Source organism: Felis catus, chromosome C1 (assembly GCF_018350175.1).
Source record: "Felis catus isolate Fca126 chromosome C1, F.catus_Fca126_mat1.0, whole genome shotgun sequence".
In the NCBI taxonomy this organism is placed as follows: Eukaryota; Metazoa; Chordata; class Mammalia; order Carnivora; family Felidae; genus Felis; species Felis catus.
The window spans coordinates 35,989,688-36,017,624 of NC_058375.1; the positions used below are offsets into that span (position 1 = coordinate 35,989,688).

General features: G+C 44.4%; 1 protein-coding gene and 1 pseudogene across 2 annotated transcripts; one reads left to right on the plus strand and one right to left on the minus strand.

Annotated features, from left to right (window-relative positions):
• Positions 1 to 7,011: 7,011 nt before the first annotated feature.
• Positions 7,012 to 21,350, plus strand: AKR1A1 (aldo-keto reductase family 1 member A1). Of its 2 annotated transcripts, none has more exons than XM_006934694.5 (9): positions 7,012 to 7,167; positions 15,548 to 15,636; positions 17,387 to 17,506; positions 17,672 to 17,823; positions 18,455 to 18,650; positions 19,805 to 20,004; positions 20,241 to 20,313; positions 20,455 to 20,541; positions 21,190 to 21,350. In XM_006934694.5, exons 2-9 carry the CDS (start codon positions 15,553 to 15,555, stop codon positions 21,253 to 21,255), a joined length of 978 nt encoding a protein of 325 aa, XP_006934756.1. In that variant the 5' UTR covers positions 7,012 to 7,167; positions 15,548 to 15,552; the 3' UTR covers positions 21,256 to 21,350. The 2 variants fall into 2 exon arrangements, with proteins under 2 accessions (XP_006934756.1, XP_044891664.1); XM_045035729.1 differs by lacking the exon at positions 7,012 to 7,167 and adding an exon at positions 9,147 to 9,198.
• A 252-nt stretch (positions 21,351 to 21,602) lies between these two features.
• On the minus strand, positions 21,603 to 23,955 carry LOC101080726 (annotated as a pseudogene).
• Positions 23,956 to 27,937: the final 3,982 nt, after the last annotated feature.

Genomic DNA, 27,937 nt, shown 5'->3' on the forward strand with positions numbered 1-27,937 from the left:
AAATGATTCTACCCTTTAGAGACATTTATGGACTGGAAAGGATCAGGTTTTCCTTAAATGTGCTCCTGCCCTCTACTATAGTATCACTAGGAGGTCAGCTCACGAAGGCAAGATCTTGTTCAAGGTATTCTCAGCACACTAGCAGAATATCTAGTACACGGCAGGAATTCAGTAAGTATTAGTTGAATGAAGGACACTCTATTGGATGGAAAGACACTCAGTTGTTAACTCCTAGAGGTAAGTCTGGATTATGAACTCCTTCTTCCAGAGGCAAGTTTCTTACTGACAATGATAAGGAGTCTAGAGAGGGTCTGAGAAGTCCTTCCTGCTAAGAGCCAGGCGAGACTATATGGACAAGCACCTTGCCTCACATTCCTTTCATCTAGGTAAGGCATATAGGCCTCCTTCCTTGGTCTCCTGGCTGTGAATTTACAGGGTGGCTCCTTTATTGTCCTGATTTGCATAAGGGAATCTGTTATGGGAACCTGAACTTTGTTCTTGGTTTCTGCTCTGACAGCCCAATCTAGAGTAAGCAGGAGGTGCCAGCAAGTAAAATACCAGGATAGCCCCAAGACAGACTCAGAGACTTGGGAAGAGGGTGTTTCCTTACTTATCCCTCTGACCTGACCACATTCCTCTCAGATTCTAGAAACTTTTGCCAAATGCTTAAGTGCTCAGTGAGGCAGAGTTGAGACCTTGTTCCTCCCACCCAGTAATCCAGAGAAGGGCATGCCCTCCTTCTACTTAGGGCCCTTCTCACTTTCCAGCTCTTCACCAGTTTCAGCCTCTTCTCCTTGCATTCCATAAGGCTGTATCTGTGCAAACACCTCTGGGTCTGCATTCTACCTGTTCCACATTAGTCCCTCTGGGCTGTGAACCATGAAGCCAGAGGATAAATCTGGCCCATTTTTTTTGTTCATCTTTTTGCCTAGCAAAAGGACTAGGTGCTATGATCTGAATGTTTGTGTTCACCCAAAATTTATATGTTGAAATCCTACTGCCCAATGTGATGGTATCAGTACATGGCACTTTTGGGAGGTGCTTAAATCATGAGGATAGAACCATCACGAATTGGATTAATGCCTTATTAAAGAGGCTCCAGAGAAATCTCTTGCCCCTTCTGTCATGTGAGGATACAGTAAGTCTGCTACCTGGAAGAGAGCCCTTACTTGATCATGCTGGCACCCTGATCTTGGACTTCCAGACTCCAAAACTGTGAGCAATAAAGTTTTGTTGTTCATAGACTACATAGTATGTGGATTCTGTTATAGCAGTCCAAATGGACTAAGATACTAGGGCTTAATAAATGCCCTGTGAGCAATAAAGTTTTGTTGTTCATAGACTACATAGTATGTGGATTCTGTTATAGCAGTCTAAATGGACTAAGATACTAGGGCTTAATAAATGCTCAATAAATGTTAGCCAAAAACCTGATCCCATTATTCTCTCCCCTTTCTTATCTCCAGTCTCTTCTTCTGGACACTTCCCATTAGCACATGTTCATGTTCAAATTTCCCACGTAATGAAAAACTCTTTCTCCATCTGCTTTTCTCTCAAGTCACTGACTTATCACTTTCTTTCTCTTTATATTCTTGAGAAATCTGTTCACTGATTCTCCACATCTTCATTTCCTGTTCACTCCTAAATCCAGACCATCTGGCTCAGGATTAACTATTTCACTGAGCCAGATCTCCACGAGGTCACCAATGACATTCATATCAACCAAATCCAAAAGTTTCTGTTGTGGAGATTAGACAGCATGAATGTAGAGAGTAGGACAAATAATGGATGATCAATAAAATGGTAATTGTTCTTATTTGTCTTAGTTTCTCTAATATTAAACTTACTTTTGGTTCTTCTTTTTAAATCATTGTTTTCCCTTACTCCTCTCTCTCTCCCCATTATAAAGTTAATATGGTTTTGGAGTGCCTGGATGCAACTCTTGATCTTGGGGTTGTGAGTTCGAGCCTCACATTGGGTGCAGGTGCAGAGATTACTTAAAAATAAAATATATTTTGGGGCGCCTGGGTGGCGCAGTCGGTTAAGCGTCGGACTTCAGCCAGGTCACGATCTCGCGGTCCGTGAGTTCCAGCCCTGCGTCAGGCTCTGGGCTGATGGCTCGGAGCCTGGAGCCTGTTTCCGATTCTGTGTCTCCCTCTCTCTCTCTGCCCCTCCCCCGTTCATGCTCTGTCTCTCTCTGTCCCAAAAATAAATAAAAAACGTTGAAAAAAATTAAAAAAAAATAAAATATATTTTAAAAAATAACGCTTTTTTTTTTTTTTTTTTTTTAATCTTAGCCTGTTTCTCTAGAAAACCAGAGCTCAGGACAAAGTTTACATGCTGAGGCTTTATTGGGAACTTCAGTAATTCATTCTCAGGGCAATAGGGATGAGGGAAAAACAGAAATGAGGCAAAGAAGGGGAGCCTGGGTGGCTCAGTCAGTTTAAGCTTCCAACTTCAGCTCTGGTCATGATCTCAAGGGTTTATAGGTTCGAGCCCCACATCAGGCTGCATGCTGACAGTGAGGAGCCTGCTTGGGATTCTATGTCTCCCTCCCTCTCTCTCAAAGATAGACAAATAAACTTTAAAAAAACAAAAACAAAAACAAAAACATAAATGAGGCAAAGAAGGGAAAGAAACCAAAAGGTGGTGTGCTACAGAGCTTGCTATTGCTTTATAAAAAGACACAGCTAATTGGTCAGTTATAGAGGTCTGAGAAGCTATATGAAACCACTATATGGTGTCCAGGAACTATTTATTGGATAAAGGAAAAGCAAACTATCTGTTGACTCTTTCCTTCTATCTCTCATTGGTCAATTTCCTTATACCCTATGAGACATTAACTCCCCTGCACTCCCTGATCCTCAGGGAAGCCTGAGGAGACTGATCCCAATCCCCACATCAAGTACTTCTGCTTACTCTGAAAGTGGTGTAAGTGGCAAAATTCTCAGCGGGTCTACTTAAGTCATAACTGAGTGAGTGCCATAGCTGCTATGGCTCCCACTACAACAGGTGCAAAAGAGAGGGTGTTTGGCCCATGCACTTGGGGATGTGAGACAGACCACTGCATCAGGAGATGAGCAATAGTAGTGACTAGGGTGCTCCACTGAATAAGTGGAGAACCTGGGAGCAAGTGGGTCCAAGTGAATCTGCAGAGTTACTAAACTAAATCCAATACAATAGTTCAAAATCTTGATATAGAAGAAAAACAAAATAACCTGTACTTCCACTAATCAAATACAACTGTTATAATTAGTTTTGTGTGTTTCCATCTACTTTCTTTCCTTATACATATAGGGTTTGGTGGTTTTTTTTTAAATTTTTTAATGTTTATTTATTTTGAGAGAAAGAGAGACAGCACGTGAGCAGAGAGGGGCAGACAGAATCCAAAGTAGGCTCCAGGCTCCAATCTGTCAGCCCAGAGTTTGATGCAGGGCTCAAACTCATGAACTATGAGATCATGACCTGAGCAGAAGTTGGATGCTTAACCAACTGAACTACCCAGGCACCCCTAGGTTTTCTTGTTGTTTTTTATAATATGAAAGGATTCTCTTTTAAATTGAAATACAACACAATATGGAAAAATGTACATACCAAATATATAACTTAAATTTTCACAAATTTTACATATCCTTTAAAAAAACTTTTTTTTAAATGTTTTTGAGAGACAGAGTGTGAGTGGGGGAGGAGCAGAGAGAGAGGGAGACACAGAATACAAAGAAGGCTCCAGGCTCTGAGCTGTCAGCACAGAGACCGATGCAGGGCTCAAACTCAGGAACCATGAGATTATGACCTGAGCTGAAGTGGACACTTAACTTACTGAGCCACCCAGTCACCCCAGAAATTTTACATATCCTTATAAGTCAAATCAAGAAACAGATCATACCTATCACTCCACAAGCTTCCCCTCTTGCCCACTTCTAGTCACTGTATGTCCAAGGGTTACCACTATCCTGACTTCTAACAACTCTAAATTTTATTGTTTTTTGTACTTTATAGAATTGGTTAGAATTAATAGTCTTTCATGTCTGTTTTATTCCACTCAGCAGTAAGTTTGAGAAATTTATTCATGCTGTTGAATATAGCAGAAGTTAATTCTTTTTCACTCCTGCATCACTCCCAGAATTCCTATTTACCTCTTTTTTGAAACTGACTTCTTCTTTCATGCCATGGTATTATCTTATGACTCAGTTTATATGGGAGGCTCCAGGCAGTTTCCAATCTTGAGAGAGTTCCCAGAAGTTACTTCTGTGGAGAAGGTGGTAGCTGAGATGGAAGGCGAGATGTGCCACAACCATTTTGCCTCCATGAGGAAAGCAACTTCACGATGAAGAGAGATTGGAGAGTGGAGAGAAAAAACAGAAGGAAAGGGGTCCCGGTGACTTTGTCGAACTGCTGAATCAAACCAAACCTAATCCTACCTACATGAGTCCATACATTTCCTTCATTGTTGAACCAGCTTAAATTAGGTTTTCTGTTAAGAGCAACAGAGAGGCATAACTTATCTATACGTAAGGGAAGTAAATTTTGCCAATATAGAAGAGGACCATTTGGGGACCATTTGTAGAGTTCCCTGTGATATACTTACTCTTCTTCCTGCAGTGTCTGATACTATTTTTACTCATTTGTGTCTGTTAGGGTTCTTTGGTTGCAAGCAACAAAAACTGTCTCTAACCAAAGACAAAGAAAGGTGTTTTGTTTTGTTTTGTTTTTGAAGGCTATAGGAGTACTTGCAAAACCAAAGGGAAGGTACAGCATGGAATTGGCAGGAACCAGGTGGCTTCAGGAGGTCCTATTAGCAGAGATTGCTCGACAGCCATGGCAGGGTGCTAGTGAAATGCATTTCATGATGAAAGGCATGAAATCCAGGTGATTACTCTTTTGGTGACTGTATTAATAATTAAGACTCAAGGAAGGAATAGCCAATTGGCATATTTTGGGATATTCACACACATGTTAGCTAGGGGAGGGCAAGTACTTGAATTAATGACTGCTGAATTGGATCCAATGAGGAGGAAGAAATTCTCCAAAAGAAGGAGGAATGGGCACTGGGAAGCCAAAAACAATAATTCCCACTATCCCTCCTGCCTGAACCACTCATTTCCCTTGGATTCTGAGACAACTTATTCACTTGGTCTCCTCTCAGTCTACCTCTCGGGCTGTTCTCTGCCTCCTTGTTTTTACAATAGGGCAAGGCACCCTAGAAGTTGACAGAGGCTTATCCTTTGTAAGATGGGAAAAGGATGGTTGTGAAAGGGGCAGTGTGTTCTTGAGCCGATCTATTTTGCAGTCTGACAACTATTTGAAAACTCTTGGAGGGATAGGGTTGTGCCTTGTATGAAATATTCCCTGGCACCAGAATTAAGACCAAAAGCCCCAAAGTTGGGGGAAGGAGAGGGCCTCAGTAGTTCATCACTTGGCAAGGTCACCACCTGATGGTTACACTTCAGACTTTTTTTTTTTTTTTATTTTTTTTTCAACGTTTATTTATTTTTGGGACAGAGAGAGACAGAGCATGAACGGGGGAGGGGCAGAGAGAGAGGGAGACACAGAATCGGAAACAGGCTCCAGGCTCCGAGCCATCAGCCCAGAGCCTGACGCGGGGCTCGAACTCACGGACCGCGAGATCGTGACCTGGCTGAAGTCGGACGCTTAACCAACTGCGCCACCCAGGCGCCCCGTACACTTCAGACTTTTAAGAAGTCAGACTCAGCAGAAAAGAAATATGGAGTCTGTCAGACCCTGAAGAAAAGGTGGGAGGGATGGGATACATGGCATGTGTCTCTTGATGGCAAGTCTTTGCTAGGGTAAGATGAGTTTGAGGTATATTAAATTCCGATCACATAAGCTGGAATCTGAGTGTCTTTATGAGGATAGATGGTGTCAAACATTAGACATTCGGTCCATCAAGACACTACCTGTATTGAGGAGACAGTGGGGAGTAATCCAGGGGAGCCAAAAAAAAAGAGGAAGAGTAGAGGAGCAGAGGAGATAGAGGTGTGGGGAGAGAAAAGCAGAGCTACACAGAGGGGAAAATGTGTAAAATGCAAGACACCTCTCAGTCCACATGGCTAGGGCTATTTCAAATATAAAATCTGTATGACTTAATAGCTATGTGATTTTGGCCAAGCTACTTTACCTGGTTGAGTCTGTTCAATCTGTAAAATTGAACGTGGATACCTCCCTCACAGGAGACTTCCAGTGTGCAGGTAACGTCTGTATCTTCACTTGGATAATAGTTACATTGAAAAGAAGAATCATAGAGCTTTAGATTTGTGCATTTTTCTGTATGTATGCTATACTATACTCCAATAAAAAAGCTTACAAAAAAAACATTTCCCTTACAGGGTTGAAGATTCAATAAAATCATGTTTCTAAGTCTAGCACAGTATCTGGCACATTAATGCGCGTCCAGAGTACACAGTCCGGATACAGGGACCACGAATTTACTACCGCTTGCAGCCCAGAGACCCGATCTCTTCCATGTTACAGACAACTTTTATCGCGGCTGCTCTCCGAGCCTGTTTGCCAGACCAAGTAACGGAGCCAGTTTAGGTATATTCTGGGAACCCCGCCAACCTGACTCTAAAAAATAGGAGCGACAGTCGGTTTTGCGAACCCGGATGGAGTGGAGACACCAGAAGAACCTGCAATGTGACACCCAGTACCCTCCTCCCTCCAGCAGAAGGAGCTCCAGCAGCCTAGAGCGGCGTGGCTGTGGCGCGCGGTGCATTGTGGGCCAGCAGAGGCACGGACTGGCCCCGACGTTAGGGTCCCCCAAGTGGCCAGGGGCTCGCGCTTCACTCTGCACCCACGTACTCCAAACCTGCGCAGTGAAGTGTGTCTAGACTCCAGCCAATCCAACCACCAGAGCTAGAGGTGGAGCTGGTGCAGGCTCCCAACTCTGGCTTCCAAACTCCAGCCCTTTACAGGGCGGGGTGGGGTCCACCACTGCGCGTGATGCTGAATGCCGGCCCTCTCCCCTCCTCCGGGAGGAGCTTCCTCCTCACCGCCAGACTTAAGCTAGATTCCGGCCTCCACCATCAGGCCAACCAACTTCCTTTGCAGCCCACCAGTTCCGGAAGCTGAGGCTTACTGTAACGTTGGCAAGGTGCAGAACCGAAGAGAGATCACACTGTTCTGTTCACGCTCTGTGATTGAGCCGAGGTGAGTTTCTCCTGCTGCTGTTCCATCTTTCTCGCAGAGGAGATGGCCTTGATCTGTAATGAAACTACAGAGTTGTGTGCCTTCGGAATAGAGCGGAGAGCTCAGGCTCTGGAGGCAACCTTACTTGGTTTCGGATTTGAGCTCATTGTGATCTTGGAAAAGTTCTCAGTTTCTCTGGACCTCAGTTTACTCACGGATGAAATGAGTTCCTACATCGGAACTGTAGTGAGAATTGAGATAAAGCTTTTAAAACGCCCGTCAACTATTAGGTGCTCAGTAAATTTTAGTTGCCCTCTTTTGTTTATGTTAATTTATTTTTAAGAGAGAGAGAGAGAGAGAGAGAGAGAGAGAGCGCGCGCGAGCACGCAAGTGGGGGAGCGGGGGAGGAGCAGAGAGAGAGGGAGACAGAATCTGAAGCTGACTCCAGGCTCAGAGCTCTCTGCGTAGAGCCCAAGGCAGAGCTTGAACTGACACTCAGGAGGTCATGACCTGAGCCGAAGTTGGATGTTTAAACGACTGAGACACCCAGGAGCCCTTGCCCTCTTCTTTTTGAGCACCAACACGATTTTTCCAGGAGCTCCGGCCTTTCTTTGGAATTGCAGAGATACTTCCTGAAAGTGGGAGTAGTGGGCAAAATTAGCTAACTTAGGCACCTGCTTTGGGTTTGGGAAAGCTAGGGCTTTTCTGTTGCCTCAGACCTCTGTTACAGTGAGGCTGGAATCTGAACTGTCACCAGATAGAGCTACTATTAACTCTTCCTTTCAGCCTACTCATATAAGGCTGCAAGACCTCCCTAAAAGAGTCTTGAGGGTTCTGATCAGGCCTGTTAATTTCCCAAGATCTCAGTTTTCTTTTTTTTTTATTAAAAAAAAATATTTTTTTAATGTTTATTTATCATTGAGAGACAGAGAGAGACAGAGCATGAGCAGGGGAGGGGCAGAGAGAGGAGGAGACACAGAATCCGAAGCAGGCTCCGGGCTCCGAGCCGTCAGCACAGAGCCCGACGCGGGGCTCGAACTCACAAAGCGCGAGATCATGACCTGAGCCGAAGTCAGACGCTCAACTGACTGAGCCACCCAGGCGCCCCAGATCTCAGTTTTCTTATCTGTACGTGAGCAATCCCAGTATCATCCTGTATGAAGCCACTGGGAATTTTTTGTTTTTTTCTTTTTTTTTTTTTGCTGAAAATGGTAAAGTGTTTTGATGTCTTCCAGAGATGTTTCTTTCCAGGTTACCCAAGAAGTAAAAAAAGAAGGTGATGGGGGCACCTGGGTGACTCAGTTGGTTAAGCATGGGACTCTTGATTTCGGCTCAGGTCCTGATCTCAGTTTGTGGGTTGGAGCCCTATGGAGCCTGCTTGGGATTCTCTCTCCCTCTCTCTCTGTCACTCCTTGGCTTGCCTTGCACTCTCTCTCCCTCAAAAGAAAGAAAGAAAGAGAGAGAGAGAGAGAGAGAGAGAGAGAGAGAGAGAGAGAAAGAAAGAAAGAAAGAAAGAAAGAAAAGTGATGAAGGCTGTGACTTCCTCAAATGCCCTGCAGCCAATTTGCCTTAGTGTGTGTGCTCACATGTGTTTCTATGTCTATGCATGGGGCAGGCACTCTAGGAGTAAGGGGTTCAGATAGATGACCTCTGACCTCAAGGTATCCCCTAGTTTGTGAGGGAAACTCATATAAACAAACAACTGCAGCTATGTGCATAAGCTGTCAGTGCACAGGAGGAGCAAGTGCTAGCTGAAGGATGAGCAGTAATTAGCCAGACAAGGGTGGGACTTGGGGAAGCAAAGTGTGCCTGGAGTTAAGTAAGTGGTGGCTGGTTTTGCAAAGTCTGAAGCACGGAGTTTGGAATGAAGAGGTGGAAAAATGAGGAGGATGGGAGCCAGGTAATGAAATGTATTACTAAGGACTGTGGACTTTATCCTGAAGGTAAGCAAGAACTACTGGAAGAATTTGAGCCTTGGAACCACATGTTCAGATTTAGTGAATGGATTGTGGGGAGAGCGGCTGCACTGGAAGCAGAGAGATGGTGGTTCAGGTAGGGGTGGTTCGAGCTAGAGCAGTAGCAGTGGAGGCAGATATGGATGGACTGGAGAAAGACTTAAGAAATATATATTTTAGGGGTGCCTGGGTGGCTCAATCGGTTAAGCGTCCGACTTCATCTCAGGTCACGATCTCGCAGTCTGTGATTTCGAGCCCCGCGTCGGGCTCTGGGCTGATGGCTCAGAGCCTGGAGCCTGTTTCAGATTCTGTGTCTCCCTCTCTCTCTGACCCTCCCCCATTCATGCTCTGTCTCTCTCTGTCTCAAAAATAAATAAACGTTAAAAAAAAAGAAATATATATTTTAAAATTCTTTTCACGTCAAGAGGTACATGAAGTGTTTGGCTCAGGTCATGATCTCATGGTTCATGAGTTCAAAGCATGCTGACAGCGCAGGTCTACTTAGGATTCTCTCTCCCTCTTTCTTTTCTCCTCCCCCCACTTATGCGCTCTCTCTTTCTCTGTCTCTCTCTTTCTCTCAAAATAAACTTAAGAAATATATATTTACCAGTGCTAGTAGTGATGGGGTTTTGGAGTGGTGGGGAGTCTAGAGCCTACGGCTAAGAAAGAATTTTTGAGACTTCTTTGGTGCAAAAAAGGTGATTTTATTAAAGCACAGGGACAGGACCCATGGGCTGAAAGAGCTGCCCTGGAGTTGTAAAGACTCAGTAATTATTTCCTATGGAGTTGGGGGGGAGATAAAGGCAAAAGGGAGACCTCCAAAAGGACTTTCATATGCTAAAGAGGACTCACAAGATACTGGAGGCCTTGCTATTACCAGGCTAAGGTGGTTTTCCCTTTAGTGAGGCATTAACATTATAGGAAGTTCCTGGAGAAATGTTTCACTCTGCCTATCTCAAGTATTCATCAATGGACTGCAGGTTATAAGGAAATTTAATTTTGGGGTGCTTGGGTGGCTCAGTCGGTTGAGCGTCCGACTTCGGCTCAGGTCATGATCTCGAGGTCCGTGAGTTTGAGCCCTGCGTAGGGCCCTGTGCTGACAGCTCAGAGCCTGGAGCCTGTTTCGGAATCTGTGTCTCCGTCTCTCTCTGACCCTCCCCCGTTCATGCTCTGTCTCTCTCGGTCTCAAAAAATAAATAAGCATTAAAAAAAATGTATAAGGAAATTTAATTTTACCTACCATTTCCTTCTTGCCTTTGTTCCCCACATCAGAATGGAGGGGAGGGTGATGTTAGGGCTCCAGGAAACTGAATCTATAGGTTTCTGGAGATTAGGCTATTGGTAAGATTGCCTTTTTCTTATAATTTACTAAGACATTTGTAAACTGGTGGGGACTCAGGTCCTGCATGACTGTGATCTCTATCAGTTAACCATTTGTTTTCCACTTTTCCTTTGTTCTTGGGCAGCCGGGGGTGCCTGTGGAATGTCACACTTATCCCACCTTGTTGGGGGGGGGGGCGGGTAGGTGGTGTTAGCCGTGTCCCAGCCAAATAGACCTAATCTAGGCCGATGTTACATATTTAAAGTAGTTTTCTGTGCTTGTTTCTTAGAAGTACAAGCAAGGGTATACTCCCCTACCAATCACCTGTCAAAACCCTAAAATGATAATAACTCAGAAATGCCAAATGAACTGAAATACTTTATTTAGATGGCTTTTCAAGACCGCATGTGATGAGGGAGCATAATGCAAGCTGAGGGCAAAGCACAAGCTATCGCGTGCGCGAACACACCACACACACACACACACACACACACACACACACACACACACACACGGTGGGATATGTGTAATATTCTTCAGGAGCTCCTGGCTGCCCAAGAACAAAGGAAAGGACAGAAAACAGATGGTTAAACTGTTCAGTCTCCATCAGTTTACAAATGTCTTAGTAAATTACAAGAAAAAGGCAATCTTATCAATAGCCTAATCTCCAGAAACTGTAGACTCAGTTTCCTGGAGCCCCAACATCACCCCTTCGTAGTGATATGGGGAACAAAGGCAAGAAGGAAATCGCAGGTAAAATTAAAAAAATTTTTTTAATGTTTATTTATTTTTGAGACAGAGAGAGACAGAGCATGAACAGGGGAGGGGCAGAGAGAGAGGGAGACACAGAATCCGAAGCAAGCTCCAGGCTCTGAGCCATCAGCCCAGAGCCCGACGCAGGGCTCGAACTCACAGACCGCCAGATCGTGACCTGAGTTGAAGTCGGACGCTTAACCGACTGAACCACCCAGGCGCCCCCAGAATTTGCAGGTAAAATTAAATTTCCTTATAACCTGCTGCCCATTGACAAATACTTGAGGCAAATATTTCTCCATTTCTCCAGGAACTCCCTATGTCTTTTTTTTTTTTTTTAACATTTTATTTATTTTTGAGACAGGGAGAGACAGAGCATGAACAGGGGAGGGTCAAAGAGAGGGAGACACAGAATCTGAAACAGGCTCCAGGCTCTGAGCTGGCAGCACAGAGCCCGACACGGGGCTTGAACTCACGGACCATGAGATCATGACCTGAGCTGAAGTCGGCCGCTTAACCGACTGAACCACCCAGGTGCCCCAACTCCCTATGTCTTAAAGTCAATGCTTTGCTAGAGGGAAAAACAGCCTTAACTTGACAAATAGCTAGGCCTGCAGTATTCTGAGAATCTTCTTTAGCATAATGAAAATGTCTTTGAAAACTTCCCCTTGACTTGACCTCCTCCAACTCCTTAGTATATAAACAGTCACTCTACAACCCCAGTGCAGCTCTTTCTGCTTCAATAAAATCACCTTTTTGTACCAAAGACTTAGAAAATTCTTTCTTGGCTGTCAGCTCAGAACCTGCCCACCTCCCACCCCCGACTCCAAAACTTTATCAGATGGATTATACTGTGAACATGTTGTCTGATTTGCTTTAACAGTTGTTATCCAGGCCCTTGAGTCCCTTGTGAGAGAGAGTATACAGAAAGAAGAGCATGCATGGGTCAGGTACTGTGCAAAGTGCTTTAGATCTAGTTTCTCTTCCAAATGGGGGAAGGCGTGCTGAGATTCAGACTCAGGTCTGTGCAACCCCAGGCCCTGAACTGATTCCTTTGTGCTCTGCTGTTGGATTTGATGAGTTCAGTTTTGGACATTTTGAGTCTTAGATACCTATAGGGCATACTGGTAGAGATATCTCCAGGGAGTTGAATGTACAGAACTAGGGTGGGCAGAATCAGTGCTTAAAGTGATAACTGAAGACATGAGCTTAACTAGGGAGTGAGAAGAGGATTGGGAACAGAACTCTGAGGGACACCAACATTTATGGGAAGTAAAGGAAAGGCCCATGCAGCCCAGGAACATTCATGTAAATACTGCTTCCTCTTTTTCCTGTGTTTTTGAGATCCCTGCATGCAAGCAGCAGCTATAGAGCCCTCCTCTGAGAAGAAACATAGGCACTGATTTAGGAATAATAAAACCTGAGTCCTTTAAAAAAAAAAAAAAAAGAGTTTGAGTAATCTCTGTACCCAGTGTGGGGCTTGAACTTAAAACCCCAGGATCAAGAGTTACATGCTCCACTGACTGAGCCAGCCAGGCACCACTAAAATCTGAGACCTGATACTACCTCTCCCTATGCAGACCCAGTTTTTCTCTCTTTCATGAGTAAAACCTTCCCAAATTAACATGAGGGTTTCTGAGTGTTGCCAGAGGCCAAGCCAGGCAGTTTCTGACAACTTCAGAGCCTGTTAATTCAGGAGAAGGCTGGAAAGCCAATGCCTCAGGCAGAAGATGAGGAAGTCCAGAGCTGGCAGAGTATGACTTCCTGTCCTAGAGGAAAACATTTGTTCTTTGCAGAGACTCTTCTATTCCCTCCCTTGGAGCTCTTGTTCTTTGAAGCTCTTTGTTAGGTCTTCCTACTTGTATGATCCCCCTCCCCCCCCAAGCCTCATTGTTTTGGGTTTTCAGTTTCAGCATCAAAAGAAAGAGAAACAAGCATCAGGTTTCTTCTTCCTTTTCGCCTTAGACCAGGCCTTTGTTCAAGGCTCTCAGTCTAAGTCCACGTGTAATTTCAGAGTTCTCCAGTGTGTGCTGGGAAATCCAGGAGAGGCCAACGGTCACTTGTTTGGGGATCAAGCCCAGGAAACCAGCCACAGACCCTGGTGGCAACTGGTAGGCTAATTGCTCCTGTGAAGTCCAGACATGATTGCCTGATCCTTTGGCAAGTTTATATCCCTGGGAAGTTTGCTAGCACTCAAGTGATCTGTGGTTTGATGCCCAGATTGAACTTTTTGTTTTTGTTTTAGCAGAAACAGGTGGTCTCCATAACCAGGTTATGCTAGACTGTAAAGTTCTTGCAGGGGTGCCTGGGTGGCTCAGTCCATTAAACATCTGACTTTGGCTCAGGTCATGATCTTCTGGTTCGTGAGTTCAAGCCCATGTCGGACTCTCTGCTCTCAATGTAGAGCCTGCTTTGGATCCTTTGTCCCCTCTCTCTCTGCCTCTCCCCTGCTCTCTTTCTTGCTCTCAAAAATAAACATTTATAAAAAAAAAAAAATTCTTCCGGAGTCAGACGTATCAGGAAAGACAATTTTGATGTGTCAGTTATACTTAGAACTTGTCTTAGTTCTTGCTCTACCATAATATTCTGGATGTCTTTTCAGAACTTGGAAACAAAGGTTATATTTATAAAGGTATTGCTGGCAATGAAATCAATCCCAAGGGAGTGATATCTATAGTACTAATGAAATCAAGGGAAAAGGCTTCTACCTTATCCACTCTAGGGTGAGCATTCTTTCTTTTTTCCCTTTCGCTTGGATAATTGCTATTCATCAAGACTTGACTTGGCATGCCTGGCTGGCTCAGTTGATAGAGCATGCGACTCTTGACTTTGGGGTTGTGGGTTTGAGCCCCACATTGGTGTAAAGGATACTTAAAAATAAAATCGTTTTTTTAAAGCTTTTTTAATGTTTATTTATTTTTGAGAGAGAGAGAGGGAGAGAGACAGAGCATGAGTGGGGGAGAGGCAGAGAGAGAGGGAGACACAGAATCTGAAGCAGGTTCCAGGCTCTGAGCTGTCAGCACAGAGCCCAACGTGGGGCCCAAACTCACAAATCATGAGATCATGACTTGAGCTGAAGTCAGATGCTCAACCAACTGAACCACCCAGGCACCCCAAGAATACTTAAAAATAAAATCTTAAAAAAAAAAAAAAAAAAAAAAAAGACGACTCAAATATCCCCTCCATGAAGCCATCCTAGCAGGGTTACTCTTTTCTTATAGCACATGAGCAGATTTTGCTCCTATCTTATACATTGTACTGATATCCTCAGTCCAGCCCCTACTAGCCCATAAACTCCAAGAGGGCAGGGGCTTTATTTGAATACGTATGTCTCTTAGATCTAGCACACGGCCAGGAATATTAAGCATTTGCTGCCTGAATGAGTATCCATGGGTCATTTGGAGACTTCTGATTTTCATAGCTCTCCAAAGAGGGTTGTTCCAATCACCCACCTGTTTTGTTCAGTTGGAAATTTTCCTGTGTCTATAATTTACTGCTTTCTGCTGTGTCTAATTACCCTTCCTGGAAACCCTTTTCCCCTTGACTCTTAGGAAAGTCCAACTTACTCTTAAAAGCCAATGTCAATATTCCCTGGTCCTTGCTCTGCAGAAGTCATTTGCTTTTCTGTAGCACACTGTGATATGTGTCTACTGTGAGGCATAGCACAAGTATATTATGAATCTGTGTTTACCTCTCTTTTCTTGCCTTTTTCCATTGGCTCTTCCTTGAATGCTTGGCTCTGCCACTTCTTAGCTGTTGATTCAAGGCAAATAACTTCACCTCTCTGAGCTTGGTTTTTTTGTTTTTGTTTTTGTTTTTTTAAACAATGGTCTACTTCCCTTGTAATAACCCACTCAGGCCTCGTAACATGCTGATCAGACATCTTTGTGAGGGACTAGGAGAATCTGTAGTTTCTGACATCCTCCTGCGAATGTTCATTTCATCTTCAGAGAAGTGACCCATCCCTGACCTTGTTCTGTCACTTGGTCTCACTTTGTTTCATAATGGCCTTTACCTGTCCTACACTGGTTTGAGACCTTATGTAGTCAAGGCTGGGTACTTCTGGGAGCCACCCACCTTTGTTTTTAGGTATTAGAACTGTCTAACATAGACCTTTAGCCTGGTAGAAGGAAGGCAGCTAAACTGACGGTCCGGTTAATATTTGTCCAGGAGCTCCTGACTTTGGTTGGTTCTAGTCACCCTGTCTTAGCTGCCCTCTGCTCACAGGCATGTATACACAACCACGTGTTTGTTCTCCTTTCGCCACTGTGCTCCCTTTACCACCCATGTTTTACAGGAGTCTTGACAGTTGGGTGGCTGAAGCTCAAGCAGCACTGACCCCCACACCATTCTCTTCCCATCTGTGTTTCAGGGAGCATGGCGGCTTCCTGTGTCCTCCTGCACACTGGGCAGAAGATGCCCCTGATTGGACTGGGCACCTGGAAGAGCGATCCTGGCCAGGTGAGAGATGGAGGAAAAAGAGGAGGGCTTCTTGTGCCTCTGCTAGGGAAGAGGCAGTATTTGGGAGATGGTCCCAGCACTTTCCCTGGCAGCCCCAACCCTATACTCCATTTCATGTAGGGATGAGCCTGAAGGGCAGTGGGAAGAAACAAGAGAAGAGACCAGCAGTGAGCCCTTGGCTTCCTCAGCTGACTCAGAGGAAGGGCTGAGGGGCCCAGTAGGGCCGAGCGAATAGGAAGGAACTCTTTCCCTAATTGGATCTGCACTGAGTGCTGTGGCAGACATGGGATCCCTCTGTGCCTGGCCCTATGCTGACCCCTCATAACGCCACTTACCACCTTGCGCCGTGATCATGTCTCCCTCTCCTACACAGGGTTCCTTGAGGACTGGGCCACTCCCTAATGCCCAGTCCAGAGATAGACAACAGCAGGTGTCAGGATTTGAAGAATAACTATGTCAGCTGTGTAGACCAAGGGTTAGCAAACTTTTTCTTAAAGAACCAGATGGTTAATAATTTAGATTTTGCTGGATAAGTTGCAAAACGGAGGTGATTATATATTCATGTAACCTTTTAAAGGTATAAAAGTCATTCTTAGCACAAGGGCTGGAAAAAACAAAAGGCAGCTGCGAGCTGGAGTATAATAACCCCTGCTGTCAACTCTTCATCTTAGGGGAGCATGGGAATAGAGATCTGCTCCCACCTGGGGTGGGGCATCTTCCCAGGTCTTCTTCCTTGTTCTTTGGAAATCTGAATCAGGCTTTAGAGAAGTTTGGGGATTAAGTTTAAGAGGGACTCAGGCAGGGAGAACAGCCTCTTCTCTCAGGGATTTAGGCTGGTATTTGTGTTGTGTTCTGCCTCTTTTCCCTTTGCTTTCATTCCTGCAGTTGCCTAGAACCCTGGAGTCAGGGTCTTTGTGCTCCAGGCAGGCACTGACATAGCCCAGGACAAGTCCAGGAGCTACATAAAGGCAGGAGGTGGAAGTCAGAACTGGGCCAAAACTAGGGGTATGGGGCAGCAGGGGTGAGGGGAGTACGTCTGGATAGTAAGAGCTATACCTAGATCGGGATCTTGAATGGCAAGGCCCTGACACTGTTGGTTTTGCTTCTGCTACCATGTTTCTAGTCTGTTTTTTTAGCGCATTGACTGACCTGTCCTCCTACCTGGTGTCTGCTTTCTTCTTTCCTAACAGAGGGCTCTGAGCCCAGCCTCCATCTTACTTCTCTGCCTTCCTTAATTTTCTTCCGCTCTCAGAGTTCTTCTGCTTCCCTGAACTCCCAGAGCTCACTTGATCTTCACGGCTCCATAAGCATTTCTCTGTGCGTTGGCGTACAAATTACTTACCTGTATATCATGTTTCTGTAACCAGCTCTTCAGGACTAGAGAACCTGTGTCCATGACCTATATTTCTGTTCTCTGTCAAAGGATACATCCACCTGCTGAGCATCTAACTGGGAATACAATGGTAGTTTTTTGCTGGGCTCGCGTTGAGATTGCTTAGGTAGGAGGGAAACTTGGGGGTTATTGGGGTAGGCACAAAGGGGTTGGGGTCTCTGAAGAGGCTTCTGGTCCCCTCATCTAGAACCATCTTTCATCTTTTCACCCCTACTTTATGGATAACTGCAGTCATCCTGCCCCTCCCCCATCAGTGACCCTCAGGAGGGCAGTTCCTGGCCTAGGGCAGTTTCTGGCCTAGGGCAGTTTCTGGCCTAGGCCAGCAGAGCTGAAACCTCTGCTTCTCTCACCTGGCAGGTAAAGGCTGCTGTTAAGTACGCCCTGAGTGTAGGCTACCGCCACATTGACTGTGCTGCTATCTATGGCAATGAGACGGAGATTGGGGAGGCCTTGAAGGAGAATGTGGGACCTGGCAAGGTGAGGTCTGGGGCTACAGAGGGATGGGGTGAGAGAGCTCTGGAGCTGGGGTACCTGGACAGAGGGATCTGAAAGCACCTTCCTTCTAATCAGTTTCCCAGAGGTGAGGGTGGGTGACTGGGTGCCCAGGGCTCTTCTCACTATGGGCCCTGCCCCCTGTACCAGGTGGTGCCTCGAGAGGAGGTGTTTGTGACTTCCAAGCTGTGGAACACTAAACACCACCCTGAGGATGTGGAGCCTGCCCTCCGGAAGACACTGGCTGACCTCCAGCTGGAGTATTTGGACCTGTACCTAATGCACTGGCCTTATGCCTTTGAGTGAGTCTTGCCAGGGTCTTTATCCAGGGAGTCGGGTGTTGTGGGAGTCAGGTTAGGAACTTACAAGGCACAGGAGCAGAGCAGGAGCAGAGCAGGAGAGGAACATTCCTCAGCTTGCTGTGGGAACTCAGCCTTTTATGCCACAGCAGCCAGAAGTTTAGCTACAGAAAAGGAGTGCAGCTTCACATGGTGTGTACCCTAGGGGTGCGCGGGTGGTCCCTCCTGCCCCCTTAATTTATTCAAAAAACTACTAGCTTCTAAGCTAGGCCTAGAGATTGCCGTAGAGAGTCAGTTCCAGCAGAGGGCGTGAAAGGAGCCTTACCATCAGCTCTGTGTACTGTAATGAAAGAAGATTGCAAGAGCATGCAACTCTCTGAGGGGGAAGAAGTTCAAGAAGATTTTCCAGAGGAGAAGAGGTACAATGTGTCTAGGAAGAAGAGGAGCGGAAATGGGCATTCTGTATAAAGTTAATGCCTGGGTCATGACCTTAAAGGGTTTCTTTAATAAGGTTTCTTATTCTTGGCTTTTTGCCCTTTCTGGGCTTAGTATGGGGACACAGAGTGGCTGGATGGGCAGGTAAGGTAGGAGGCCTACATTTGTGCCCACTCATGGGGAACTGTCTTTCACTTAGGCGAGGAGACAACCCTTTCCCTAAGAATGTTGATGGGACTATCCGCTATGATTCTACCCACTACAAGGAGACCTGGAAGGCTCTGGAGGCACTGGTGGATAAGGGGCTGGTACGGGCACTGGGCCTGTCCAACTTCAGCAGTCGGCAGATTGATGACGTGCTCAGTGTGGCGTCTGTGCGCCCAGCTGTCTTGCAGGTAAGTACAGCAAAGCAGATCTGTTGGTTTGGGGGTATATGTGTGTTCAAGAACATGAGTGAGCAGATGATGTGTCTGTTTTATGGAGATGGTTAGCAAGTTTTCAGAAGTGTTAGTGTAAAATTCTATGCATAAAGAAGGGCACTAAGGGTGCCTGGGTAGCTCAGTCTGTTGAGTGTCTAACTCTTGGTTTCAGCTCAGGTTGTGAGCCCAGGGTTATGGGATCAAGCCCTGCATTGAGTGCTATGCTGACAGCTCAGAGCCTGGAGCCTGCTTCAGATTCTGTGTCTCCCTCTCTCTCTGCCCTTCCCCTGTTCGAGCTTGTCTCTCTCAAAAATAAACATTAAAAAAAAACAATTTAAATTTTTTTTATTTTTTATTTTAGAGAGTGTGTGAGTTGGGAAGAGGGACAGAGGGAGAGAATCCCAAGCAGGCTCCAGGCTCAGTGCAGAGCCCGACACAGGGCTTGATCCCATGACCCTGAGATCACGACCAAAACCAAAATCAAGAGTCAGACACTCAACTGACTAAGCCACCCAGGTGCCCCAAAAAATAAAAACTTAAAGATAAAGGGCATTGAGTTAACTACACTGGAATTAAATTTCAAAAAAGCTAAAAAGGTCTGTTTGAAACACAATGAAAATAAATATGAATAACGTACATACAAAGTAAGATTGAGGGTGCCTAGGTAGCTCAGTGGGTTAGGCATATGATTCTTGGTTTCAGCTCAGGTCTCGGCTCAGGTCGTGATCTCACGGTTAGGGAGTTCGAGCCCCACATAGGGCTCTGTGCTGACAGCGTGGAGCCTGCTTGGGATTTTCTCTCTCCCTCTATCTCAGCCCCTCCCCTGCTCTCTCTCTCAAATAAATAAACTTAAAAAATTAAAAATAGACAAAGTAAGTTTCTGTCAGTGAGAACAAGTACTATATATTGGTTCATATCAAATATAAGAATATTAGAAAACCAAAAATAAAGAAATGAAAGGCATTGAAGTGTTGGAAGAGAATGAAATGGACAGTGGAAGATGGAGAGTGAGAAAAGTGATTTGAGGGGAAGTGGGGGGATCAGCAGTGCAAGGTTGGTCAAGATGTGTGGGTGGGGTTCTAAAATTTGGGTGTGGCCAACCTATAGTGATGGGTTTTTTCTTGATTCAGGTGGAATGCCACCCATACCTGTCTCAGAAGGAGCTGATTGCCCACTGCCAAGCACGTGGCCTGGAGGTGACTGCTTATAGTCCTCTGGGCTCCTCTGATCGTGCTTGGCGTGATCCTAATGAGCCTGTCCTACTGGAGGAGCCAGTGGTCCTGGCACTGGCCGAAAAGTATGGCCGGTCTCCGGCTCAGGTCCTGCTCAGGTGTGCGCAGTCTTGGAGAAAGGTGGGGGAGGGCACTGGATTGGGAGGCAAGTGTTGAGGGATGTGGTTGCTAATCTTGCCATGTATATAATCTGGGGGAAGCTACTCTGAGGCATGTTCCCCATTCTAGTGAGGCTCAGGGAGTCCAGGAGTTTAGAGAACACTGTGTGGAAGACAAAACACTGCTTGTGAGTACTGACTCCTCTTCCTAATTCTATTTCAATCACCCACCTTAGGTGGCAGGTCCAGCGGAAAGTGATCTCCATCCCCAAGAGTATCACACCTTCACGTATCCTTCAGAACATCCAGGTACTTGGTGATGGGTCCTTTCTCTTTTAGACCATTGGGACACAGTCTGGCTCCGACTCTGCCTGGCAAGAAGGCAGTGTTCTGGAATCTCAACTTCCACACACAAAGCTGGCTTTCCTGACCTCCACTTTCCCTCCCCAGGTGTTTGACTTCACCTTTAGCCCAGAAGAGATGAAGCAGTTAGACACCCTGAATAAAAATTGGCGATACATTGTGCCCATGATCACTGTGAGTATATATCATGTGCTAGAGTTAGAGAATAAATGTAAGTTTTGCAGCAGGAGTCTGGCCCAAAACTGGCCTCAACCTCCCTGGTCAGAGGAGAGGCAGGATGTTGTTGGTAGGATTGCTTTTCCTGCACACAGTGGGCTTTTTTATTTTTATTAAGCTTGGGGAAGTAGTATGGCTTGGGAATAAAGCATATAGCCTGTGAGTCCCAGGCTATATGACCTTGTGACCTAGAACAAGTTATTTAACTTCTCCAAGCCTCAGTTTCCCAGTAAACTGAGACATAGCAAGTTCCCAGTTCTTGACACATAGCAAGTTCTCAGTAAATGGCATAAATAAGAGGAGCCTAGAAGGCATTCTCAACCTTGGTAGAGGGATTGAGGTTGGGTTGAAGCCTGTTACACATAGGGATATAAATAATTCCTTATCCCAGCTGAGACTGCAATCTCTTAGGGGCAGGGGCAGGTATATAACAGACTATGGTTTGCTGGAGTGCTGACACTGGCATTGTCTGAGGTCCAGGTCCTGCCACTGCCATCTGTCATAGTGCTTACAGGTGACATTGTTTATGAAGATTCAGGGAAAAATGCCCTGTGTCTTTGGAATGTCAATTCCTGCTAATAGTCATCTGTCTGTCTCTCTTTCCAGGTGGATGGGAAGAGGGTCCCGAGAGATGCAGGGCACCCTCTGTATCCTTTTAATGATCCATACTGAGACCACCACTCTGTGGTTTCCTTTCCAGCTCTCCAGCTACAAGGTCCTGCCACCCCCAGAAAGAAGGAGTTAATAAAACCACTGGAACATCCATACTACTTGCTTGTCTTATTTGTCTGGTCAGACCCAAGATAAAAATGGTTTCCCTTAGGAATGCCAGACCTAGGGATGCTGGATTGCACCAGCCCCAAGCCCAGACTTCTTTTGGTTCTGGAGGAACAAGAATGTGGCTGAATTCCAGTTCTACTTTCTTGAATTAGGTACCTTGATGGAGTAGTGCCATCTACTGGCAGTTTGCAGCACTTACATGCTCCCCAGAGTGCCCAAAATTGGTTCTTGGCGTGCCATTATGGCAGTGCGATCCCGTGGTTTCGTGACACTGCTGGGCCTGGGTCTTGGGTTCCCACCCCACCACCCTGTTCAGCCCCTAGGTTTAGGACTGTGAAGAGGAAAACAAACAAACAAACATTCAGAAGTTTGAGATTTCCAGCTTATAATACCAAGAAAGGAGGGGATAGGGGCTTTGTCTCATAGACACTATAGTCAGTATGCATAGGCTACCTGAAGGAGGTCAAGTCAGTCCAAAAAACTTGTCAGTCTGCATGTATTTTATGTATTTTATAGTCCCACCAGAAGCCACTGAGGTTTTTTGTTGTTGTTTTTTTTTTTAATGTATATTTATTTATTTTTGAGAGAGAGGGAGACAGAGAATCCCAAGCAGGCTCTGCACTGCCAGCTCAGAGCCTGACACAGGGCTCAATCCCACAAACTGTGAGATTATGACGTGAGCCGAAACCTAGAGTCAGGCACTTAACTTACTGAGTCACCCAGGTGCCCTAGCCACTGTGGTTTTAGGAGAGTTTTTTTTTTTTTAATTTTTTTTTAATGTTTATGTATTTCTGAGGCAGAGAGAGACAGAGCATGAGTGGGGGAGGGTCAGAGAGAGAGGGAGACACAGAATCAGAAGCAGGCTCCAGGCTCTGAGCTGGCAGCACAGAACCCAACGCGGGGCTTGAACTCACAAACCATGAGATCATGACCTGAGCCGAAGTCGGTCGCTCAACCGACTGAGCCACCCAGGCACCCCAGGAGAGTTTTTGAATAATTCCTCTAAAAAGTCACACAAAACATATTTTAGTTTTCCAGTGGAACCATTGCTCTTCATTCAACACATATTTATTGGGTACTTACATGAGTTAAGCACAATGTCAGACCCAGGGGACCAAGACACATAGGTCCTTACGGTTTAATGGAGGAGACAGACTTTAAGTAATTGCATAATTAGTTTAATTACACTTGGAAGAAGTGTTATGAAAAAACGCAGAGTAAGGAGCCTACTGATTTAATCAGCAGACATGAAGGATGAATAGGGATTAATTAGTTAAAAGAGGTGAGCGTGAGAACAGTATTCCATATAAGTTGAATAGCTTGTGGTAGGGGGGAGCCTTGAAACTAGAAGAAGCTGTTGGGAAAACCTAAAGAAGTCTTTTGTAATAAAAACTGAAAGTGAGTGGGGATGAAATGGCATGAAATAATGCTGAAATTAGGTAGGGCCTGGTGATGGAGGGCCTAGTTAAAGATTTTGCTTTTATCCTGAACGCAGCAGGAAGCCACACACTTTGGAGCCAGAATAACTTGTCATGATATGTGTCTTAGCAACACAATGCTGATGCAGTGGAGAGAATGGATTAAACGGATAAAAAGTAGATGGAGGGAGCATGTTGGAAGTTAGTTTTTTCTGGTCATTTCTACCTGGAACAACCCATCCTTTAGGCCACTGTGCAGTTAACACCTCTTCCTTAAATGTCCAGTTTAGCTGTCACTTCCTCTGGGACCTCTTTCCTGGCCTCCCCTTCCCCAGGTTGTTTGCTATATGATGCCATAGTTTCTGACTCATGATTCAAGTTTCTACAATTATGAAGTAGTTTGAGTATGAGGTGTATTAATTTGCTAGGCCTGCTGTAACAGTACCACAGAATGGGTGGCTTAAACAACAGAAATTTATTCCTCACACTTCTGGAAGTTACAAGTCTAAGATGAAGGTGTCAGGATTGCTTCCTTCTGAAGGTCATGAGGGAAGGATTTGTGCCAGGCCTTTTTCCTTGGCTTATAGATGGCCATCTCCCTGTGCCTTTACAACTTCTCTCTGTGTACTTCTATGTCCAAATTTCTTCTCTCGCTCTCTTTTTTTTTTTTTTTTTTGCCACAGAAAAAACCTAAGACTTTATTATTCCCATTCCAAAGGGCAGGTCTTCGAAGGATGAGGGAATTCCAACTGTGAGGAGGAGGTCCCTGCTTGCCTTCGATAAGTAGGTTCTGCCGGACCACAATGACCCAGTCCCACACAGGAACATCTTGGAGATGCAGTGGTTTTGTTGATTGGCTTGGACTTCTTACTCTTACCACTCTTGGGGACATCAGTCCACATCTCTCACATTCTCCAGCACCATGGTGCAATGCCTGTCAAAGGCCTTCCCAGGGCCCAGGGGCTTCTTGTTGCAGCAGTTGATGAACACTTGGGCGTTCTTGACTGTGTGAGCACAGAGAGTGGACCCATGTTAAACTCTTCATCCTCCCACTTCTGTAGCTCCTCTGGGGTCATCTCACTCTTGAGCTTCTTTTATGTATGTATGTATGTATGTATGTATTTAATTTACATCCAAATTAGTTAGCATATAGTGCAACAATGATTTCAGGAGTAGACTCCTTAATGCCCCTTACCCATTTAGCCCATCCCCCCTCCCACAACCCCTCAGTAACCCTCTGTTTGTTCTACATTTAAGAGTCTCTTATGTTTTGTACACTTCCCTGTTTTTATATTATTTTGCTTTCCTTCCCTTGTGTTCATCTGTTCTGTGTCTTACAGTCCTCATATGAGTGAAGCCACATATTTGTCTTTCTCTGACTAATTTCGTTTAGCATAATACCCTCTAGTTCCATTCACGTAGTTGCAAGTGGCAAGATTTCATTCTTTTTGGTTGCCGAGTAATACTCCATTGTGTGTGTGTGTGTGTGTGTGTGTGTGTGTGTGTGTGTGTGTGTATCTTCTTTATCCATTCATCCATCGATGGACATTTGGGCTCTTTTCATACTTTGGCTATTGTTGATAGTGCTGCTATAAACATTGGGGTGCATGTACCCCTTTTAAACAGCATACCTGTATCCCTTGAATAAATACTTAGTAGTGCAATTGCTGGGTCGTAGGGTAGTTCTATTTATATCACTCTTGAGCTTCTTGAGGAGGCTCACGGTGGTAGTGGCTTCACTCCCAGGTCAGTCCAAATTTCTTCTTATAAGGACACCAGTCATGTTGGATTAGGACCCATCCTAATGACCTCATTTTAACTTAATTATCTCTTTAAAGACCCTGTCTCCAAATACAGCCACATTTTGAGGTACTGGGAGTTAGGAGTTAAGTATAGAAATTTGGAGAGGACACAATTCAGCCCATATGAGGAAGCAGAATTTATTGAATATAACATGAAATTATTCACTAATAAACAAAACTGACTGATTAAAAATTTTTCCTGACTCAAACATCTCACCATACTTAACTTTAGAATTTCTCTGTTGACATCTTTGACTAATCACTGGATAATACAGTGCACATCCACTGCAAAGTGAAATTGCAAATCTTGCAAAAGATGTATTATTTGATGAAACAATGGAAGTGAAGCTGGAGAAATTTCATACAACATACCCAAAGCCATTGATAAGTGAGGATCTGACAGTTAACCAACAAAGAAAATCAAAGATGAGGACACTAGCCTTTGAAGGAAGATACTTAATATCAAAGTATTAAGGCTTTTTGGAAAACTATGAAGTCCTCAAGTATTTTTACAAAAATGATTCTTTTTATGATTATTGTTTTGAATAAAAAGAATTTCAAAATGAGACTTGCCTTTCTAAGACTACATTCCAGAAGAAAGGAAGAGAGTGCTCACCGGCTAATGGCTAGCACCACCACATTCTAGTTCTTACACCAAAAATTTTTTATACACCAGTACAATCTAACACCTCTCAGAAACTGCCTTGTAGTCTGCAAGGGAGAGTCCATCTCACAGGCAGGTAGGAAAAATTAGACCTTGTAACATTGTGTAGGGGAAGGAATGTGAACCTTGTAGTCAAAATGTTGATGAATCTAAAAAAGGATACTGGAGGGGTGCCTGAGTGGCTCAGTTAACAGTCCGTTCCACTCTTGATCTTGGCTCAGGTCATCTCACAGCTTGGCTCGTGATTTTGAGCCCCCGCATCTGTCTTTGTGCTGACAACACAGAGCCTGCTTGGGATTCTCTCCCTCTTTCTCTGCCCCTCCTGCTTGTGCTCTGTCTCTCAGAATAAATAAGTAAACATTAAAAAAAAAAAAAAAAGATACTTGAAAAGGGGGACTGATAACATGCATTTGAAAGAGGTCACAGTATTCATGTAGGAAAATATCCATTAAGGAGTCCTGATATTTGTCCAAAGCATTAAAATATTGAAAATCTCTTTTTAGGGGTGCCTGGGTGGCTCAGTCGGTTGAGCATCCGACTTCGGCTCAGGTCATGATCTCACAGCTCGTGAGTTCGAGCCCCACGTCTGGCTCTGTGCTGACAGCTCGGAGCCTAGAGCCTACTTCAGATCCTGTGTCCCCCTCTCTCTCTGCCCCTAACCCACTCACATTCTGTCTCTGTCTCTCTCAAAAATAAAATAAACATTTAAAAAAATTTATTAAAAAAAATCTCTTTTAAAAAAAATTTTTTTTTAATTTATTTTTTGAGAGAGAGAGGGCGCATGAGAAAGAGAATCTCATGCAGCCCCTGCACTGTCAGTGTGGAGCCCGAAGCAAGGCTCTAGCTCACTGGAAGCAGGGCTTGAGTTCATGAACCATAAGATCATAACTTGAGCCAAAGGTGTCCCTGAAAATCTTTTTATTGGTTGAGATGTTAACTGCTAGAATGTTCATGACAAGTTCTGTTGATTTTCCTCTTTATATTCCTTTCTGTGGATCGTCCACACTTCAACACCCGTATATTCATGAAACTATGTTTTCAAATTTATTAACATATAGTTATTCTTAATATGCTTATTTTTAAATTGTGTTTAAGTTTCTATAGTTATTTCTTCTGCATTTTCCTTTCTGCATTTGCTATCTATATATTTTTTCTGCACATATTTAATTTTTTTAAAAGAAGCAGTCTCTAGTTTTATTATTTTTCAATTTTTCTCTTGATTTCTGCCGTATCTTCCTTATGTCTTTTCCTCCTGAGATTTCTCTATTGCTTTTTTTAACTTCATAAATTGAATTATTAGGTCATTCTTTTTACTGTTTCCTGACAAAATTTTTTGAAAGCTAGAATTCATGTAAATGCAGCTTCATGTCCTATGAATTTTGACATATAGAGTGTTCATTATCACTCCATTCTAAGTATTTAACTTCCTTCGTGATTTAAAAAACATATTTTTAATGTTTGTTTTTGAGAGAGAGAGACAGAGAGAGAGCACGCAAGTGGGGGGGGGGGGCAGACAGAGAGGGAGACACAGAATCTGAAGCAGGCTTCAGGCTCTGAGCTATCAGCACAGACCCTGATGGGGGGCTTGGATTCACGGACCGCGAGATATGACCTGAGCCCAAGCTGGATGCTTAACCGACTGAGCCACCCAGGTGCCCTCCTTCATGATTTTTTAACCCAAGGGATATTCATACTATGTTATTTATGCTATATACAGTTGACCCTTGAACAACACAGAAGTTAGAGGCACTGATCCCTCTTCCCTCCCACTCCTCACAAAAATCCACATATAGCTTTTTTAATCCCCTCAAACTTAGCTACTAATAGCCTACTGTCAACTAGAAACTTTACCAATAACATAAACAGTCATTTAACATATATTTATGTTATATGCATTACATACAGTATTCTTACAATGAAGCTAGAGAGAAGAAAATGTTATTAAGAAAATCATAGGGGCATCTGGGTGGCTCAGTTGGTTAAGTGTCCGGCTTCAGCTCAGGTCACGATCTCGCAATTCATGAGTCTGAGCCCTGCATCGGGCTCTATGCTGTCAGCTCAGAGCCTGGAGCCTGCTTCAGATTCTGTCTCTCTCTCTCTCTGCCCCTCCCTCTCTCTCTCTCTTTCAAAAATAAATAAAAACATTAAAAATATATATTTAAAAAACTCATAGGGGCACGTGGGTGGCTCAGTCGGTTGAATGTCCAACTTCATTTTGGCTCAGGTTATGATTTCAGGGTTGTGGGATCAAGCCTTGCATTGGGCTCCTTGCTGAGCATGGAGCCTGCTTAAGATTCTCTCCCTCTCTCTCTCTCTGCCCCTCCTTTCCTTCTCAAATTAAAAAGAGAAAATCATAAGGAAGAGAAAATACATTTAGAGTGCTATACTGTAAAAAATCCATGTGTAAGTGGATCCACACAGTTCAAACCCATGTTGTTGCTCAAGGGTCAACTCTATAAATGTTAATTTGCAGTGCAATAAAGCTTAGTGATTGGAGAATATAGTCTGTACAATAATGACAAGGATTCTTTAGAATTTATTGGGATTTTCTTGTGGCCTAATATATGGTCCATTTTTGTAAATCATCCATAATGTTTGAATATAATGTGCATTTGAAGTTTTGAGTATAGATTTCTACATATATTTAGTCACTTGAGCATATTAATAGTATTAGTCATGTCTTCAACATT